This window comes from Strigops habroptila, chromosome 7 (genome assembly GCF_004027225.2).
Source record: "Strigops habroptila isolate Jane chromosome 7, bStrHab1.2.pri, whole genome shotgun sequence".
Taxonomy (NCBI): domain Eukaryota; kingdom Metazoa; phylum Chordata; class Aves; order Psittaciformes; family Psittacidae; genus Strigops; species Strigops habroptila.
In genome coordinates, this window is record NC_044283.2 from 236,289 (window position 1) to 255,907 (window position 19,619).

General features: G+C 66.3%; 3 protein-coding genes across 10 annotated transcripts in view; 2 read left to right on the forward strand and 1 right to left on the reverse strand.

Annotated features, from left to right (window-relative positions):
- Positions 1–60: 60 nt before the first annotated feature.
- On the forward strand, positions 61–2,647 carry LOC115610595 (retinol dehydrogenase 12-like). Its single transcript, XM_030492353.1, has 6 exons — positions 61–219; positions 910–1,149; positions 1,229–1,318; positions 1,387–1,575; positions 1,989–2,095; positions 2,181–2,647. Exons 1-6 carry the CDS (start codon positions 63–65, stop codon positions 2,373–2,375), a joined length of 978 nt encoding a protein of 325 aa, XP_030348213.1. The 5' UTR covers positions 61–62; the 3' UTR covers positions 2,376–2,647.
- Positions 2,578–8,933, reverse strand: LOC115610750. The gene is made up of 6 exons (XM_030492727.1): positions 8,715–8,933; positions 6,589–6,733; positions 5,827–6,529; positions 4,479–4,633; positions 4,229–4,395; positions 2,578–3,929 (listed from the first exon to the last, which is right to left on the reverse strand). Exons 1-6 carry the CDS (start codon positions 8,931–8,933, stop codon positions 2,643–2,645), a joined length of 2,676 nt encoding a protein of 891 aa, XP_030348587.1. The 3' UTR covers positions 2,578–2,642.
- DCTN1 (dynactin subunit 1) overlaps positions 6,180–19,619 on the forward strand; it is a 44,736-nt gene continuing 31,296 nt past the window's right edge. For 3 of the 8 annotated variants that reach the window (XM_030492326.1, XM_030492327.1, XM_030492325.1), the window contains exons 1-4: positions 11,714–11,964; positions 14,582–14,830; positions 16,496–16,574; positions 19,142–19,173. In XM_030492326.1, coding sequence (XP_030348186.1) covers positions 11,932–11,964; positions 14,582–14,830; positions 16,496–16,574; positions 19,142–19,173 — 393 coding nt within the window. In that variant the 5' untranslated portion in view covers positions 11,714–11,931. Of the gene's footprint in view, positions 6,297–9,442; positions 9,568–11,713; positions 11,965–14,581; positions 14,831–16,495; positions 16,575–19,141; positions 19,174–19,619 lie in introns of those variants that run through there. The other 5 variants (XM_030492331.1, XM_030492328.1, XM_030492333.1 and 2 more) reach the window with 4 other exon arrangements.

Consider the following 19,619-nt stretch of genomic DNA (forward strand, 5'->3'; position numbering starts at 1 on the left):
CAGCCGGACTCTGCTCCCCCCGGCACACCCCGGTGCCCCGCCGGACTCTGCAGCCCCCGGCCATGGAGGTGCCGAGCGCCTGCCGCCACCCGAGCTGGTTCCTGCTCACGCTGCTCCTGGGGCTGCTGCTCTGGGCACGGAGGAGGCGCGCGTGGGACCCCCGACAGTGTCTCACGGACCTGAGCGGCAGGACCGTCATTGTCACCGGGGCCAACAGCGGTGAGCGGGGACATGGCTGCAGGGCTGGGGGTGCACGACTCGGGTGCAGGGCTGGGGGTCCCCGTTGGCCATGGGACCCTCCTGGCAGCGCCTCATTCCCCTGGGATGGGAAGGGGCTGAGGCATGAGAGACAGCACGACGGCACAGTGCTGTGGGTGGCACATGGGAGACACGGGTCCCCTTCTGCAGCCGCAGCACCGCAGCCGCTGCTTCGCGGTGCATGTGGCTGCAGGAGTGGCTGGTGCTGAGCCTATGAGCATGCACCGTGTGCTCACACCGGGTACCATAGACGTCCTCTGTACCGCGCTGGCCAGCGGCTGCTGCACCGCGCGCTCGGGAGCTGGCTCCTGGTGCCCTCAGCCCGGGAGCAGCTCGGTGGGCTCTGGGCAGCCCCTGCCCAGCCTCTGGGGCCAGCTAATGGCTGGTAGCCACGGCCACCGCGCTGCTGGCCACGTCCCAACTCACCACCGTGCTGCTGGGCACCACGGGCGCCGGGGATTGATGCTGGCACAGCCGGGGGGCAGTGGGACCTGTGGGCTAGGGGTGTCCCCCGACATGCAAGGCACGTGCGGCGTCCCCCCTCCATGGCCCTGCCCCGCTCCCGGTGCTGCCCGGACCCAGGGAATGGGGCCATGGACCCCGGGTCCGCGCTCCACGGGGATGAGCCGGTGCGGGGTCCGTGTGCCGCAGGCATCGGAAAGTGCGTGGCGCTGGAGCTGGCGCGCCGGAACGCCCGCACCATCCTGGCGTGCCGGAACCGGGAGCGGGGCCAGGCGGCGGTGGAGGAGATCCGCGCGGCCACCGGGAACGCCGCGGTGGTGCTGCGGGAGCTGGACACGGGCTCGCTGGCCTCGGTGCGCGCCTTCGCCCGCGCCGTGCTGCAGGAGGAGCCGCGCCTGGACGTGCTGGTCCACAACGCCGGCGTCACCGGTACGCTCCGGGGCCGGGGCCACCCGCGGTGTGGGTCCAGCTCCCGGCCCCGCATCACCCACCCCACACCCCGTTCCAGGGCTGCCCTTCACCATGACGCCGGAGGGGCTGGAGCAAACCTTCGCCACCAACTACCTGGGCCCGTTCCTGCTCACCAACTTGCTGCTGGGTGAGCGAGGGCGCTGCCGGGGCCGGGGCGCTCCGGGGACCCCCGCTCACCCCCTGCCCTCGCCGCAGAGCTGCTGAAGGCCTCGGCGCCCGCCTGCGTAGTGACCGTGTCGTCGTTCCGGCACCGCGTCGGCACCGCCGACACCCGCTTCCTCACCGGGCAGCGGCGGCACCACGGCACCGACACCGCCTACAACAGCAGCAAGCTCATGGGCGTGCTCTTCAGCACCGAGCTGGCGCGGCGCCTGCAGGGCACGGGTGGGTATCGTGCCGTGCCACGCAGTGCCGTGCCGCGCCATGCTGTGCTGTGCCATGCTGTGCCAGGCCGTGCTATGATATGCCGTGCTATCTTGTGCCGTGCCAGGCAATGCCATGCCATACAATGCCATGCTGTGCCATGCCGTGCTATGCGGCTTCATACAAGGTCATCTCCCCATCCCAACCACCCCGTGCCGCTGCCACAAGGGCTGCACATTGGGGTCTCCCCCTTGGACCCCACCACGGGATATGGCTGCGATGCCGGGGCACGGAGCAGTCCCCGTGCCAGCACCAGGCTCAGGGGGAGCTGCTCCTGCTGGGATGGCAGCGTGGGATTTGGCTGCTGGATGCGGGATGGGAGCAGTGGGAACGTGCTGTGGCCCTGGCGCAGCGCTGATGCTGCGGCTCCACAGGGGTGACCTCCAACGCCGCGAACCCCGGTCTGGTGAGCACCAACATCATGCAAAACTTCAACTGGATCTTTCGTGCGCTCTTCACCCTCATCCGCCCCTTCATGAAGGTGAGTTGGGGACAGGAGCCTGCCGGGACCCCCCGTCCCACAGTACCGGGGGCAGCCGGCCCCCTCCTGACCTCTGCCCCGGCAGTCGGCGGCACAGGGGGCCCTCAGCACCATTTACTGCGCCGTGTCGGAGGAGGCCGCGGGCATCACGGGCAAGTACTTCAACAGCGACTGCGCGCTGGAGCTGCCCTCGGCGGCCGCCCGCGACGCCCGGCTGGCCCAGGAGCTGTGGGACGAGTCCGAGCGGCTCACGGGGCTCAGCCGCAGCCCCCAGCACTGAGACAGCTCCGCGTGGGGATGCGGCACCCCCGGTCCCCGCAGCTCACCGGCGCCATGCAGCTTGGGTGGCACCAAGCGCTATGGTGCCGGGAGCTGCACCAGCACTTCAAGCACCCCAAAGCACACCAGGATGTGGCACCACACCTCATCCAGCCCCTTCCCAAAAGGAAGAGCAGCCACAGGGCTCCATTATGCCAAAACAATCACCATGAAGGTGCCGCCATCGGCAGCACAACTCCTTTATTAAAGGCGGGCGCAGGCGGCGCTGTCACTCCCAGGCGATGTCCAGGTCCAGGCGCTGCTTGCGCGCGCTCTGCAGGAAGCCGGCGTAGTCGCGGCGCTGGATGTCGCGGCAGTGGCTCAGGTCCACGCGGTGCAGGGGGCTGCGGGCAGCCAGGAGCAGCCGCACGGCGCGGCCGGACACGCGGCTCCCGGCCAGGCGCAGCTCCTGCAGCTCCTGCAGCGGCGGCCCCGGCGCCGCCAGCACCGCCTGGAACACGGGATCCAGCGGGAAGGGGATGGCGAGCAGGCGCAGGCGCTGCAGGCGCGGCGCGCGGCACAGCAGCGAGGTCAGCGTGGCGCCCAGCGTGGCGCCCAGCGCCAGCCCGGAGCCGGTGCCGTCGGCCAGCGTCAAGGAGAAGGTCTGGAGCTGGGGGCAGCCGCGGGGCAGGGGGTCGGTGTCGCAGCGCCGCGGTTCCTCGGCCGGCTCCGCGGTGTCGGTGTCCGGTGGCAGGTGCAGCTCGGCGCTGAAGGCCCGCAGCCCGGGGCACGCCGCCAGCACCGCGGCCAGGGCCTGCCCGTCGTGGCAGCAGAAGCCGTGCAGGGTCAGGCTCTGCAGGTGCGGGCCCAGGCTCCGCACCACCGGCACCAGCCCCGCCAGCGCCCGGCCCGTGGCACAGCCCAGCGTCAGCCGGCACAGGGAGTCCCAGCGCTGCAGCTCCGCGGTGCCGGTGCCATTGCTCAGCCACACGCTGGCCTCCTCGGCCTGCGGGCACATGGCCCGGATCACGGCCAGGTCGGGCTCCTCCACGTCCTCCACTTGCCGCAGGGGCAGCGTGAGCCGGGGCCCACCCGGCGCTGCCCCCCGCCACCGCGCCGCCTCCTGCAGCGCGGGGAAGCCATCGGCGTCCTCCGCACCATCCAGCTCCTGCCCGTGCAGGAGGCGGAGGGCGTCCGGCACAGCGCCGTGTGCCAGGAACTCCAGGCACGGCAACGCCAGCAGCAGGAAGGCCAGCGCTGGGGCCGGGGCCGTGCCGCCGTCCCCCGCCAGCTCCAGGCCGCGGGCCAGCAGGACGCGCAGCGCGGGGCAGCACCGGCGCCGCTGCACCGGGTCGAAGGCCACGTACCGCAGCGCTGGGGGGGACAGGTTCCTGCAGTGCGACACGTCGAGCTCCCGCAGGTGCCGGCAGCAGCGGCCCAGCGCCGAGAGCACGCGCTGGTCTGTCTGCGTGGCCGCCAGCACCAGGCGCTGCAGCCGCGGCAGCGCCTCCACCACCGCCTCCAGCGCCGCGGCAGAGAGCCGGCTGCAGCCGCGCAGCTCCAGCGAGCTCAGGCCCTGCCGCGGCACACAGGGCCCTCAGCGCGGGCGGGGGCACGGCTCCCCCCCAGCCCCCCCCGGGGCACCCTGTGTGGGGTGGGGGGGGCACACACAGCCCCGCTCAACCAGACACAAGGAGGGTGGGAGCCCCCTGTCCTGCCCACCCGGCCCCACATAATGTGGGCATCCCCAGCCCCAATTCCCCAGCCCCACAGAGGTTTGGCACCCCCAGCCCCACACAGTGTGGGCAGCCCTACGCCCCATTCCCACGGAGGGTTCTCACCCCCAGCCCCGCGGCGGGCAGGCCCCGGCCGTACCTGGCAGCGCAGGGCGAGCAGGCGGGCGATGCCGTTGCTGGCCAGGCCGGGGCAGGGGCTGAGGCTGAGCTCCCGCAGCTGCGGCAGCAGCAGCAGATGCAGCGCCGCCCGCGTGAGGCGCCGGCTCTCGCCCAGCACCCGCAGCAGCTCCTGCACCGCGCTCCCGGCTGCGGGGGGACGGGGGGGTCAGTGGGGGGATCCCGGCACCGCTCACCCACCGGCACCCTCCTCACCCAGCCCCGGCGCTCACGCAGGTCGTTGAAGGGGCCCATGACGAAGCGGAACTGGAACTCGTCCAGGTAGTTGTCACTGTAGTCCCTCACCCACAGGCTCTGCATGTGCTGTGCCAGGCTCTGCAGGCACAGGCTGCCCAGCGCCGGCACCTCCCTGCGCCGCGGCATCGGCCTGCGGGGAGAACCGGCTGGTTGGGTACGGAGTGCTGCGTGCTGTGTGCCACGTGCCACGGAGCTGCTGCGAGGGCTGGAGCAGCTCTGCTCTGGAGCCAGGCTGAGAGAGCTGGGCTGGGGCAGCCTGGAGAAGAGAAGGCTCCTGAAGGGGAGACCTTAGAGCAGCTCCAGTGCCTAAAGGGGCTCCAGGAAACCTGGAGAGGGGCTTTGGACAAGGGCCTGTAGGGACAGGCCAAGGGGAATGGCTTTAACCTGCCAGAGGGGAGATTGAGATGAGCTCTGAGGCAGAAGCTCTTCCCTGTGAGGGTGCTGAGGCGCTGGCACAGGGTGCCCAGAGAAGCTGTGGCTGCCCCATCCCTGGCAGTGTTCAAGGCCAGGTTGGACACAGGGGCTTGGAGCAACCTGCTCCAGTGGAAGGTGTCCCTGCCCGGGGCAGGGGCTGGAGCTGGAGGAGCTTTAAGGTCCCCCCAGCACAAACCGTTCCAGACTTGTCAGGACCTTACTTTGGGTGCACCCGAGCTGGTTATCGAAGCCCCACCTCGGCCTCCCCCGCCGTGCTCCGGGAGCCGCCGGTGCCGGTTGTACCCGGGTTCACGCACAGGGCGGTGATGGGGCCCCCCCGTGCCCGCTGCGGACTCACCAGCAGGGCCGCGGCCGGCACAGGCGCTATCCACGGCAGCGCTCGGAGCCCCCGGCGCGCTCCCGCCCTGCGCTCCCGCCGGCGGTGACGGGCTGTGCCTGCGGGAGGACACTGAGTCACCGGCCGCACGGACCGGAACCCGCCGCCCGCAGCCGCTGGGTGCGACCCGGGGGCACCGGTGTGAGGGGGGCCGCGAACACCCCCCGCAGGGGCCGCGGGACCCCGGTACCGGGAGAGACCCGCCGGAAGCCCCCGCCAGGCTGCGGTGCGGCCGGAGCGCGGGAGAACCGCGTCCCTGCGCCCGGTGGGCACGAGCAGGAGCAGCGCGGGCCGGGGAGCGGGGCCCGGGCACGGCGGGTGAACGGGGGGGACCGGGCCCGGTTCAGCGGAAGTTCCCGTTGGACACCGGGCGGAGCCGCCCCCTCGCACCGGCTCCGGGACCCCCCGGGAGCAAGAGCACGGGCCGGGACCGGGCCCCGGCGGTGCGGGCCGGGCGCACGGGGCAGCTCCAGCCGCGCTAGGTGTGCGGGGACCGGGCCCGCGGCGCTCACCGGCGGCTCCGCGGCGCTTCCCGCTTCCTGCTCCGGCCCGGCCCGGCCCCTCCTCCGGGCGGGCGAGACCCGGCCGCACCGCTCCGGCCGGCCCCTCCCCGCCGCGCCCCATGCTGCGGCTCCCGCGGGCCGCGCCCGGTGCCGGTGCCGCTGCCGGTGCCCGTGCCCGTGCCCGTGCCCGCGCCCCTGCCCGGTGCCGGGCCCCGGCGCCGGGTCCCGGTCCCCCCCGGGCCCCGCCTGTCCCCGCCGCCACCCGCCGCTTCACTGCCCGCGCTGCGCGTGCGCGCCACGGGAGGCCCCTTCCGCCCTTCTCCCCCCGCGGGCTGCCCCTGGCGGTGCCTGACGGCGGGCTCGGCCGGCCGCGCGCCCGGGCGGGGCGGCAGCGCGAGGGCAGCCCCGAGGGGCCTGCGGGGGCCTCGCCACGACGGGCTCCGGCGGCGGGAGGCGGCGCTGGGAGCGGCCCGCGGCAGGTACGGGGGCCGAACCGGGGGGGCCGGGGCCGGGGCCGGGTGAGGGCCGGGCCGGGCATGGCGGGATCCCCTGCGGTGGGCCCGGTGCGGGGGGGTGCCGGTGGGGTCCCGCCCCTGCGGGTGCCGGTGGGGCCGCAGGGCCCGCCGCTGGGCTCCACGCGGACAAAGCGGGGCCGGCCGCCGCGCGCAGCTCCGGGTGTCCCCCCCTCCCCGGGCCGTGCGGGGGTCCCGCGCTGCCGCCGAGAGCGGGCACCGTGCGGGGGCTCTGCGCGGGGCAGAGCAGCGCGGTCACTGCGGCTGCCGCGGAGCGCCTGTGCCCGCGCCGGGACGTGCTGCGCTCGGAGCCGCGCCTGCAGTGTCCCGTGGGGTGTCGCAGGGGTGACCCCTCCCGGGCTGTCCCGGTGGGACGTTGGGGTAGAGCGATGGTGGAGCCGGAGCTGTTGGAAATGAGGAGCGTGAAGAAGCGCGATTGAGGAAGGACCAAAAGCGCGCGTGCAGGGCTTGGGAATGGTCGGTTTGGAGGAGGGGCGGGAATGATTCAGCCTCTGGATAATTGATCCAGAGATTGATGTTAATTGATGACAGGATGGATTTGGATGGGAGATGAGGAGGAATCCTCCCTGTGAGGGTGCTGAGGCGCTGGCACAGGGTGCCCAGAGAAGCTGTGGCTGCCCCATCCCTGGCAGTGTTCAAGGCCAGGTTGGACACAGGGGCTTGGAGCAACCTGCTCTAGTGGAAGGTGTCCCTGCCCGGGGCAGGGGGTGGAGCTGGAGGAGCTTTAAGGTCCCTTCTGGCCCAAACCGTTCCAGGATTCCATGATAACTGGTGAATTCACACATCTGTGTTGTGGCTGTTGATGGCCGAGAAGAAGAGTGAAGACACCTCCCTTCACACCATGGAGATGGGGTAGAGCCCTTCCGAGACCTCCCTCCAGGGCGGGTGAGGTGCAGACCGGAGCCTCTGGGGTTTGGGGGGGTCAGTTGTCCCCTCTGCGGTGTGAGGGACGCAGCCTGAGCCGGGGACAGTGGGTCCGTGGTGGCTGCACCGTCCCCTGGAGCCTCTGTGGATCCCAAACCTCTTCCCATGAAACAGCCCTGGTTCTGCTGCTGGTTCCTGCTGTTGGCATCTCACGTGGGTGAGCTCCTGCGTGTCCATCAACACCACCTCCCTGATGGAGGCTGCTGCATTCTGCAGCACCCAACCAGCACCCAGCGCTCTGTGTTGCTCCATCTCTTGCTCACAGACCCTCCGTCCTGCTCCTGTTTGGCTCCAGTCCCCAACGTTCCGTGTGGATCCTCCTCCATCAGCCCTTGGCTTCCCCAGGAAGGGCTGGGCCGGGCTCTCACGTTGGGGTTTTCTTAAGGTCCCGTTGAGCTCTCGTGTGACTGTGGGCAGGTTTCTTCTTCCCTTTTCCTTCTCCCTCGGTTCCCAGCACAAAGGCAGGAGGTGCTGGTCCCGTGTCCTGGTGCTCAGCAGGGGCTCTGCTGGCATTCATGTGAGGGGAGCAATGAGCCATTCCTGCTCCGTAGCGGGGGGGTCGGGAGCGCAGGCTTCCCGTGGTGGTTGTGTTGTGCTGCTGCCCCAGGAAGCCCCAAATCCCAGGTGGGACTCGTGGAAAATGGATTTCCTGGGGTTTTGTGCCCATTCCTTTGTTTGTTTGAACCCAGCTCATGGATTTAGTTGAGTCTGGAGCAGAGAAGGCTCAGGGGGGACCTTCTCGCTCTCTGCAACTGCCTGACAGGAGGCTGGAGCCAGGAGGGGGCTGGTCTCTGCTCCCAAGGAACAAGGGATGGGACAAGAGGAAACAGCCTCAAGCTGCCCCAGGGCAGGTTTAGATGGAGCTGAGGAACAATTCCTTCCCCAAAGGGTGCTCAGGCATTGGAACAGGCTGCCCAGGGCAGGGCTGGAGGCACCGGCCCTGGGGGTGTTCCCGCAGTGCCGTGGGTCAGTGGTGGCCTCGGCAGTGCTGGGAGCGGCTGGATGGATGATCCTGATCTCTCTTCCCACCCGGCTGGTTCTGGGATGGTTCTATGGGTGCAGAGGAGCAGGGAGAGCAGTGACAGGGACCGCGGCAGCTCCCGGCACCGCAGGGAATGCTGCTCTGCTTGATGGAGTGTTATGGAGCCCGGGATAGCACAGGCGGGAATGGGCAACGGGAGGAGTTCCTTGGGGATGCTGGTTGCTCCAAAGGGAAGCCGAGGGGGGTGCGCTGCTGCAGCGGTGCCCCAGCCGGTGCCCCCATGGCCAGGCAGGAGGAGGGTTTGGCTGCTGGAAATCTGGGAGCGTAAACCGGAGCTGGGGGTGTTTGGATCAGCCTTTCCCGGTGGGGTCACACCCGGGAATGACCCCACGTGGCCGGGACAGGGCGCGGGAATGGGGGTGTTGCATGGAGATGAGCTCAACCCGCCCCACACTGACCTCCTGCAGCATTCCCGGCTCCGGGCCGTTGCCATGGCTCCCGCATCCCGCCGTGTGCGGGCGGATCCGGCGGCATTCCCAGCGGGAGCTCCGCGGCGCATCCCTGCGAGCGGCGGCGGCCGGTGCGTGCTGCGGCGGCTGCGGCTGAGCCCGTGCTGCAGCCGCGCATGGCGCAGGCTCCGGGCGCGCGTCCCGCCGGGTCCTAGCGCCGGGGATCATCCGCCGGGATCCGGGCCGGGGCTGGGGACAGCCTCATCAGCGTGGAATCCAGCCTGGTTTGTGTCACAGGGACCTCAGAGCTCCTCCAGCCCCTGCCCCTGCCCCGGGCAGGGACACCTTCCACTAGAGCAGGTTGCTCCAAGCCCCTGTGTCCAACCTGGCCTTGAACACTGCCAGGGATGGGGCAGCCACAGCTTCTCTGGGCACCCTGTGCCAGCGCCTCAGCACCCTCACAGGGAAGAGCTTCTGCCTCAGAGCTCATCTCAGTCTCCCCTCTGGCAGGTTAAAGCCATCCCAGGTTTCAGGAACAGGTCTGCACGTTCCTAATGGAATGTTCCTCGGCTCTTTGGTGGTGGTTATCCATAGGGACGGGTGTTACACTGGGAGTCAGGCAGCTCCTGCACAACCCCCGTGGGTGCCGCAGGGGTGACCCATGGGGTGTCCCTGGGGAGGGCGATGGTTCCTCACCCGCCGCACGTGGAGGTCTCAGCACTGGTGCCTCCCTGCAGGTGGTTGGATGCGGATGGTCCCAGCCCCGATGCCTGGAGCACCCCCCGCGCTGTAGCTGAGGCTCTGGCCGGGCACACGGCTCCGGAGCGCGCCGAGGCGGATTCGGGCACACGCAGCTCCCACGGTACGTGCTGTCCCGATAAAACCCACGTGGGGATCAGGAGGGGGGAGGTGGGACCGTGCTCCTTTGGAATGGGGTGTTCCCATGATTTCCAAATGAAATTCATTGAGGGATGTCAAAGCAGTGAGTTTATTTCAAAGCTTTAAGGCGGGATCAGAGCCTTGGGTGTGTTTTGGGGTGTTGCAGCTCCTGGGGGCTGCAGCAGCCTCTGGAAGCACCAGGAGTTGATTCCTCTGGGATGTTTTTGGTTGAAAGAGCAGCTCATCCAAAATGAGTTTGGAGTTTGGAGGGAAAATGAGATTTTCATCCAAAGTCCAGGTAGGAAATGGGAAGTGGCGAATGGTGCCCTGGAGCTTCATGGTGTGAAACGGTGCATCCTCGAGGTGCAGATGTTGGCTCCTCCAGGAGAGGGATTTTTCACGTTCAGGCTGCACCTATCCACAAACTCATTGTCAAAGGCTCCTCATGGAATCACAGAATTCCAGCTTGAAGGGACCTCAAGGATCATCTGCTCCAACTTTTGAACTGTCTTGTCCTGTCTTTTGGACAATCTTGTCTCGACCGTGCTTATCCAGGAAGAGCCTGGTGTAGACGAGCTGGCCCAGCACCTCCTTCTGTTCATGGGCTCCTGCCTTTGCGTCCACACGTCGTTCCCTGTGGGATGAGGAAGTGCCGATGCGGGGGGCTGGTGTGTTTGTGTCCCTGCTGTGCTGTGGGGCTGCAGGGACCCTCCAGCGCTGCAGCTGAGGCTCTGGGTGTCCTCCCTGGGCTGGCCGCGGCGGGAGGAGGAGGAGGAGGAGAGGCCGGTTGGTGGCTGGAGCCTGCCTGGATGGTCCTTAATGTCTTAATTCAGCTTCAATTGACCTGAAGTTCTCCCCTTCTCATTGTGGGTCTTCAAATTGCTACAGACTTGTTGTCCCTCTTGGGTTAATCACAGGATTTAATGTGAAATGTCCTCAAGTTCTGCAGTGCTGGGCAATGGTTGGACTTGATGCTCCTAAAGGTCTTTTCCAACCTGGTGGATTCTGGGATTCTCATAACTGCTTGGAGCTTCCCAGTGGGACTGTAGCGAGTCCCTGGCTGCGTGTTGGAACCCCAGGACGTGAGCTTCCTGCAACTGGGTGCTTCAGGGGGGAGAACCGTGGTTGTGGAAGTGGGGGAAATTCCTTTCCCTTGTGCTGCAGGTTGGCCATGGAGAGCTCTGGGAGGAGAAACCAGCCCTGTGTGTCTGTGATGTGCTTGTCAATGAGAATACACTGAGCGATGGGTGGTGGTGCTGGAGGAGGCTCCTCCGGGGGTTTCCCTGGGGTTTGCTGGCTTTGGTGTGTCCCGTTATTCCTATGGCTCTGTGGGGAGAGCCAGCCTTTGAGAGGGGAATTGGTCTGTTCCCGGGCTGCAGCAGGACCCTCTGCACCTTTTTCCCTCCAGGTAGTTCATCCCCTTCACCATGGTCACTGCAACCAGGGGCTAAAATAGGATGCAAACACTCACAGGCAGCCGTGGCGTGGCTCTGGGTGTGCTGCTGGACGTGTGCCTGGGGCAGGCTGGGTGCTGGTGGGTGCCGGGGGGTGCCGGTGCCTGCAGCATCCCGGCGTGCCTGGCACGGTTCCTGCCACATCCCCCCGCTGAGCCCCGCTTGCGTTCAGAGGCAGCAGCTTCGCTGCAGGCTGGGGCTGCTGCCTTCAATCACACCCATTCACGCCGCTGGGGAAGGGACAATTACCGATTGATGGTGTGAAATCCCCACATTAACCACGTCAGCCCCGCGTCTCCCATCGCCTGCGCGCCCCGAACCGTGCAGTGCCGTGGGGGGTGCTGGGGACAGCCCCTGTGTCCCGCTGCTGTGTCACCCCCGGTTGCGGTGGTGGGATGTGGTGCTGGAGGAGCGAGGTGGGGCGCAGGGGCAAACCGTGGGGCAGCGGGGCCGGCGCAGCCATGGCCGTGGTGGTGCCCAGGGGTGGGGGGAAGCGGGGTGTCCCTGCCCAGCACAGCCGCGGCTGCTGCCTGCACAGGACAGGCCGGAGGCGGCTCTGTCCTTCCCGGTGTCCCGGTGCGGCGGCGGCGTGGCCCGGTGCCATCCCCCCTGCAGCAGCGGGGCGGCGTTAGGACCCAGCGGGCGCCGTGCAGCGGCTCTACCGCAGCGGCTCCTCCATCCATCCTCCCCTCGCCTGCGCTGGATCCCGGCGCATCCTCCTTAAAGCATCCTCTGCCGCTCGGAAACGGGCTTTTCCCCCTCCCCTGCGCCCAGCCGGGGCTCGGCGGGATGCTGGGGTCGGCCGGGACGTGGAAAACCGCCGCTGGAACACCATGAAGTGAGGCCCTTCCCTCCAGCCCCGAAATCCTCCAGGCAGAGGAGGCAGCGGCAGCATGGCCCAGGGCAGGAGACACACGTACAGCCGGGTGAGCTGGGGGGGAAACTCACCTCCAACTCCTGCCTGTGCTGGTGGTAACAGTGCGCTGACAGGCACATGGGTTGGTGCCGGGGTCTGGAGGGGGCTTCCCGGCGTTCCCGTGCCCGGGATTCGAGCTGTTCCTGTCTGTTCTGATGGGCAGGGGGTTGTAACAGTCTGACTTGCAGCAGGCCGTGTCCTCTGCGCTGAAGTTGGCCTGTGCTGTGCGTACCCCGCTGCAGCGAGGCCCCGCGGTGATCCCGGCACAGAGACAGGGGCTCGTTTCCCTTCCCGCATCCTGGCTTTTCCCTTCCTCCCTGCCAGGCTCCGGGCTGCGTGAGGCGGTGCTGAGCTTCCCAGGGGCCTGCAGGAGCACTTCCAGGCTTTACCGTGGTGCAGCTCCCCCCGGCAGGGCCGGGGCAGCCCCGGGCTGGGCACTGCCTTTCCTTTGTGCTGTTGTCCCTCCTGCAGTGCCGCTGTGTCCCCACTCGCTGTGTCCGGGGACCTGGCAGCGGCCCTGTTCTGCTGCCAGCTTGGCCGAGCACCCATGGACCAGGGGCCACAGCCGAGCACGGACCCCGTCCCAGCACCCCAACACAGACCCCGCGGGGACCTGTGCCCGGGCGAGGGCACGGAGCCGGGAATGTGCTGGGATGGGGGTTCCGGGCTCTGCCGTGGTCACTGCGCGGAGGAGAAGGGGCTCAGGGCTGCCCATAGCGTGTGTGTGCCCGGGAAGTTCCTTTTCCCTCCCTGTGCGGGGTCCTGGTGTGTTCCCATGTTCCCGTGCAGGGTCCCGGCATGTTCCCGTGCAGGATCCTGGTGTGTTCCCATGCAGGATCCCGGTGCATTCCCATGTTCCCATGCAGGATCCTGGTGTGTTCCTGTGCAGGGTCCCGGCGTGTTCCCATGTTCCCATGCAGGATCCTGGTGTGTTCCCATGTTCCCATGCAGGGATGTGGTTCCCAGCACAGGGGGTGCTGTGGGATGTGACGCTGCTCAAACTGGTGCTGCTGGTGTTGGGGAGGGGGTGAGGGGGTGACGTGTCCAGCTGGGCCCTGGTGGGTCTGTCCTGGCCCCAGGGTGGGATTTGGGGGCAGGATGGAGCCGTGTCCCCGCTGTGAGGGGCTGAGCTCAGAGAGCAATTGCAGTTCGACATCGGCGCTGCAGGGACTGAGGCCCGGGTGTCTGTGACAGGGGTCTGGGGACACGTGCCCGGTGCTGTGCCTGGTGCTGGGGTGTCCAGAGACACCCAAACTGTCCCTGATTCACTCCTTGCTCCACAGCCGTGAGCAGGGCGAGTCCAGCACCACGCTGGGGGCTTCATCCTGCCAAACCCTGAGCAGATTTGGTGCTCTGGACACCTGGGTTAGAGTCATGGGGTCTCAGTCTCCCCCCTGGCAGGGTAAAGCCATTCCCCGTGTCCTGTCCCTGCATCCCTGCCCGAAGCCCCTCTCCAGGTGCGCTGGGTGATCCCGCTCCCGGCAGGGCTATGGCAGCACCTCCCACTGGCTGTTCAGCAATAACAGGGATTAGCAGGAACCAGAATTGTTCCCAAGCCTGCCCTGGCCGCAGCCGGGCCCTGGAACTGGGGCTGCAGCGGGAATGTCGTCACGGAGCCGCTCCCGGCTTGTTGCGGTGCTCGGGGATCGCTGTAACTTCTGATGTGTGCTGCGAGTGACAGTTTGAGGTTCAGCTCCTTGGAGCTGTGCGGAGGGAGCAGCCCCGTGAGCTGCGAGCCCGGCTGCGGGGGGGCACGGGAGCCGCTCCTGCAGCTCCGTGCTCAGCACCAGCGCCCAGCACCTGCGCCCCCTGCCCAGAGCTCTGCCAGAGGGGAGATTGAAATGAGCTCTTGGGCAGAAGCTCTTCCCTGTGAGGGTGCTGAGGCGCTGGCACAGGGTGCCCAGAGAAGCTGTGGCTGCCCCATCCCTGGCAGTGTTCAAGGCCAGGTTGGACACAGGGGCTTGGAGCAACCTGCTCTAGTGGAAGGTGTCCCTGCCCGGGGCAGGGGCTGGAGCTGGATGAGCTTTAAGGTCCCTTCAACCCAAGCCATTCCCTGGTTCCAGGACACGCAGCCGATCCAGCTCTGCGCCAGTGCAGTGTAAACTCCATGGGTCTCACTCAGGATTGGTGCCCGGGATACAGCTGGTGCGGGCGCTGGTCCAGCTCCATGGCTGGATGAGCCCCCAGAGCCTCTTAAACCCTGACATCAGGAAGTGGTTGGGAAGTAAACTGTGTCCGGGATGGGCTGTGTGTTCCTGAGCTGGTATTCCAGGAGGCTGGAACGCTCCAGCAGTGTGTGGTACCAGAGATGGCGCAAGCGCAGGTTGCACGGATGTGGCTGTGCCGGTGCCCCACTGCCGCTGGCTTTGATGTCCCAGCGCTGGCGAGCCCCGTGAATGGGGTTTGTGAGCCTGGAGCGTCCGTTACCGGCGGAGCCGTGGCCGGGGGGCTCTGCCATTGTCCGGGTTCCTGTTTGGCGGCGAGGAGGGAAGGAATTGCCCTTTCCTGGCTCCTGAAGGGAGCTGCACGGTTCTGACCCCTCGGACCTGCGTGTGCGGGGGGGAAGGAGAGGCCCGAGGGCTCAGACAGGGTCTGTGTGTGTGTAACCCGCTGTGCTCCGTCCCCAGGCCTCCAGCTCCGGCGGCAGGATGAGTGCGGAGGGCAGCAGCCGGCCCCTCAAGGTGGGCTCCCGCGTGGAGGTCATCGGGAAGGGGCACCGCGGCACCGTGGCCTACGTGGGCGCCACGCTCTTCGCCACCGGCAAGTGGGTCGGGGTCATCCTGGACGAGGCGAAGGGCAAGAACGACGGGACGGTGCAGGGCAGGAGGTACTTCACCTGCGAGGAGAACCACGGCATCTTCGTGCGGCAGTCCCAGGTACGGCCCTGCCCCGCGGTGCTGCGCCCGGCGCCGGCACCGGGACGTGGCTCCCGGCGCCTCACACAACAGGGGAAGGGCCCTTGGCACCCGCGTGGGGAGGGAGAAACGGCTCCTTCACCAGAGGGACCACAGTGTCTGTGCACTCTCCACCTGCCATCGTGCGAGGGATCCTTGCACTGTCGTGTTGGGCCTGATTTAGGGGGTTGTCCTGACATAGTTACAGGTGAGTTGGGTGAGAAAAGGTTGGGGAGTTCCAGAGAGAGGGAATGGTTTTGTTTTGTCTTCAAAATGGAGATTCAAAGGATGATGATCAGAGACCTGGAGCACCTCTGAGATGATCAGAGGAGGCCCCGGAGCTGCTGCGAGGGCTGGAGCAGCTCTGCTCTGGAGCCAGGCTGAGAGAGCTGGGCTGGGGCAGCCTGGAGAAGAGAAGGCTCCTGAAGGGGACACCTTAGAGCAGCTCCAGTGCCTAAAGGGGCTCCAGGAAACCTGGAGAGAGGGTTCTACGACAGCATGTAGGGATGGGATGAGGAGTTTCAGCTTCCAACTGGAAGAGGGAAGAGCTGGATGAGGTGCAAGGAAGAAAATCTTCACTCTGAGGGTGGTGGGACACTGGAGTGGGTTGAATGGAGAAGCTGTGGCTGCCCCATCCCTGGCAGTGTTCAAGGCCAGGTTGGACACAGGGGCTTGGAGCAACCTGCTCTAGTGGAAGGTGTCCCTGCCCGGGGCAGGGGTTGGAGCTGGAGGAGCTTTAAGACCCCTTCCAACCCGAACCAGGCTGGGATTCCATGATCCTGTGACACTCAGCTCCGTGCCAACGCAGTACAAGCTCCGTCTCTCACTGGGGAGCAGTGCCCGGGGTGCAGCAGGGTGCTGCTGTGGGCAGGATTCCCTTTCCGCAGGTCCTGCTGTGCCTCTGTCCGCAGCCGCCTCCATCCTTCCTCTCTGGGTCTCCCGCAGCCGCCGCCTTCACACGGGCTCGGGCCCCTCAAGATCGGTGGTAAAGGAGGATTCCCGAGGGGAAGGTGTGGAGCTGGGCAGTGTTTGTGTCGCTGGTGCTGGAGCACCGGCCCAAGTGCTGAGGGTTTCCAGCTTTCTGCTCTCCCTCCACTAAAAGATACATCTCACAAGCTGAGCTCCGATAACGCCAGGATCAATAAAGCCAGCACCATCCATCATCTTCTGTTTATTGTGGAGCTTCAGCTTGAAAACTGCACCAGTGGGGAAACTGCAGAGGTTTTAGGTGATGTTTGTTCTGTTTCGTGCAGTCACAGCAGGTCCCACGCAGGGGTTGGATGCTGTGTTCATCCCTGTGACACTGCTGTGTCCTGGGGAGGGATGGAGCCCGTGCGATGTATCTGCTCCAGAAAGCTGGCTTGAGCAGCGTCCTGCCCTGGTCACAGGGATGCGGGGAGCCATGAGAGCTGAAACAGTCACAGAATCCCAGCCTGGTTTGGGGCGAAGGGACCTTAAAGCTCCTCCAGCCCCAACCCCTGCCCCGGGCAGGGACACCTTCCACTAGAGCAGGTTGCTCCAAGCCCCTGTGTCCAACCTGGCCTTGAACACTGCCAGGGATGGGGCAGCCACAGCTTCTCTGGGCACCCTGTGCCAGCGCCGTTGTTATCCCATTCCTGTGCACTAACTGTGGTTATGCTTTCCCAGATCCAGGTCTTTGAAGATGGAGCTGATACAACATCCCCAGAGACACCGGAATCTGCTGCCCTGAAAGTCCCCAAGAGAGGTACAACAGCTCCGCCTGCCCCAGCCCCGTCCCTGCCCTGCTCTGGCCCCACCGAGGTTCCACCAGCAGGCACTCAGCAGGGTCCACACGCTGCGGGGTGCTGGCCCATGTGCCAAGGTCTGCCCCTGCTTCAGGTCCCCACGTGCCTTCCCAGCTCATCCGCCTCTCCCATGGTCCTCCTGGCACGGTCCTGTGTGATCTTTGGGATCACAGAAGGAAGCACCACGTGCAAGAGTTGCTCTGGGCTGGTCTGTGCTTGCCATGAGAGTCTGCCTGGTGCGAATGGGGTGGGAGATCCTTCCTGGAGGGGTGGGAAATCCAGCCCAGAGGGGTGGGAGATCCAGCCCAGGGGCATGGGTACGTGGAAGGAAGACTTGAACTGTTCCAACGCTGTGGAAGGAAGAGTTGAATTGCTCCAGCGCTGTGAAATCCCCCCTCAGGGCTGTGCCTCATTCCCACCTCCTTGGCACTGAGCACGTCCCGCTCCGTGTGGAGGGTTCCTTCCCTTTGCCCTTGCCGGGCAGCTCGTTCCTGGCTCTGTGTGCTGCTGTGGCAGAGTTGCCTCCCGTCGGGCTCTGCTTTGTGGAGCAGTCACTCAGCGGCACACTCACGGATGCCGGGAGCATGGATCCAGGCCAGCTTCCTGCCCATGGCAGCCTTTGGCACCGGGTGCCAGGCTGGGGGCTCCTGGGGGGGTGTTGGTTCTGTCCGTCCCGTGACTGGAATGGGAATTAGACTTGGCACCGTGCCCTGGTGTCCGGCCTTCACCTTGTCCTGCGGGAGCTGCGGGCAGGGAAACATCCCGCATGTTCCTGGGGGTGTTCCACAACTCTCAATCCAGAATTCCCAGCTGAACACTCAGTTTGCCGCCTTGTAATTCATGGAATGAATCCTGGAATGGTTTGTGTTAGAAGGGACCTTAAAGCTCCTCCAGCTCCAACCCCTGCCCCGGGCAGGGACACCTTCCACTAGAGCAGGTTGCTCCAAGCCCCTGTGTCCAACCTGGCCCAGTCTTAACAGTGCCCAGCATTGGGAAGTCACCACTTCCCTGGGGAGATCATCCAGTGGAAGAGCATTGCCACAGGTCCAGGGGTGCTGCTGCCTCTGCCCAGCCCTGGGGAGGCCTCCCCTGGAGCCCCGTGTCCAGGTCTGGGCTGCACAGGGCAAGAGGCAGGGAGCTCCTGGAGCGAGGCCAGTGGAGGGCTGCGGGGATGGTGAGGGGTCTGGAGCATCCCTCCTGGGAGGGGGGCTGAGCTGGGGCTGCTCCGCCTGGAGAGTCACAGCGTGGTGGGGTTGGACGGGACCTTAAAGGTCATCTCCTTCCACCCCCAAAGAACAGGAGGCTCGGGGGATGTGATGGGTGCGCCCAGCACGTGGGGCCCGGTGACGGGGCAGGAGACAACGGGCATGAACCGAACCACAGGAAGATGCTGTGGATCCAGGAAACCCACAGGAACATGAGGAAACCCCTGAAGCCCGTGTGCCGGGCTGCACCCAGCGCGTGAGCAGCGGGGCAGGGAGGGGGTCCTGCCCCCCTGCTCCGGCGGGACCCGTGCACGAGCTCCAGTCCCGCCGTGGTGGTTGAGCTGGTGGGTGCTGGAGCAGCCCCGGGCCGGGCTGGATGCGGGTGTAGGGATGCAGGTGCTGGGATGTGGCTCCTCGCCAGGGTTCCCATGGCAACGGCTGCAGCCTGATGCCAGCGGGTGCTGCGCGGGGGGGGCGGCTCCGGCTCTCTCTGCTGGGGTGGTCAGAGCCGGGCTGGGGGTGCCGAGTGACCTCCTGCCTCTGCCTCCAGGGAGCCCCCAGAGCAGCTCCGGTGCCTAAAGGGAAACCTGGAGAGGGGCTTTGGGCAGGGGATGGAGGGACAGGCCAAGGGGAATGGCTTTAACCTGCCAGAGGGGAGATTGAGATGAGCTCTGAGGCAGAAGCTCTTCCCTGTGAGGGTGCTGAGGCGCTGGCACAGGGTGCCCAGAGAAGCTGTGGCTGCCCCATCCCTGGCAGTGTTCAAGGCCAGGTTGGACACAGGGGCTTGGAGCAACCTGCTCTAGTGGAAGGTGTCCCTGCCCGGGGCAGGGGCTGGGGCTGGAGGAGCTTTAAGGTCCCTTCACCCCAAACTCTGTGGTTCCATGATCTGCCTCATGGCTGTTGAGATTCCAGGCTGGGATGGAAACCTTTCCTTTTGCTGTGTGAACTAACTGCTCTCTGGCCCTGTATTCCCCTTGGTACATGAGATTCCCATTTTGCATCCAGCCGGTTGGATGTGGTCACATGGACTGTGAGACCAGGGGGTGATTCCTGGTCTCTGGAATCGCCCGGAGGTGATTCCATGGGGATGATGCTCTGAGGGGACCCGCAGCTCCCTGAACTGCAGTAACTTAACCCAGAGCAGCAGCGTGGCCTCACCTTGTCCAGTGCCAGCGGGTCTCCCGAGGGATCCCTGTTCCTGCAGCCCCGCTCCCGATTCTATCCCAGCCTTTGCTTCCCCCCTCCCTGGGGACACTCTGAATGGTCCTTTCACGTGATGCTCGAGCCAAATGTGATGGTTCTGCCTCTGTTTCTCTTTGCAGACTCCATGGACGCCACCAAAGGCAGCAAACTGGTGAGTGCTGGGCCCGGGGTGCCGGGAGGAGCTGGGGTCGGGCACTGGGCACCGCTCACACGGGGGCACCGTGTGCCCAGGGGGTGGTGTTTGCCAGCCCCAGTCCTGCTGAAGCCCTTTCCAGCTCCGTGCTTTGTAATGGAACCTGGAAAAGTGCTTTTCCTCCAAATCCCACGGGAACAAGGGCCTGGAAACGGCACTTTTCAGCTCATGACAGGAATCATGGCTGAGGAATAAACCCCAACAGCTTCCTGCATCACAGCTTATCTGGTTCAGTCACAGCTCTTGGCTGCGCTCCTGTGGGGAATGAGCCTGACATCCTGCATCCACCTCGGGATGTGGCATGAGCTCTCCCTGGCTGACGCACTGGGAGATGCACCGTGTGGGTCTGGATCTGGGAATCCCGGTGGCACAGCCGGGAGCGGGTTGTGTCCGGATGGGATGGC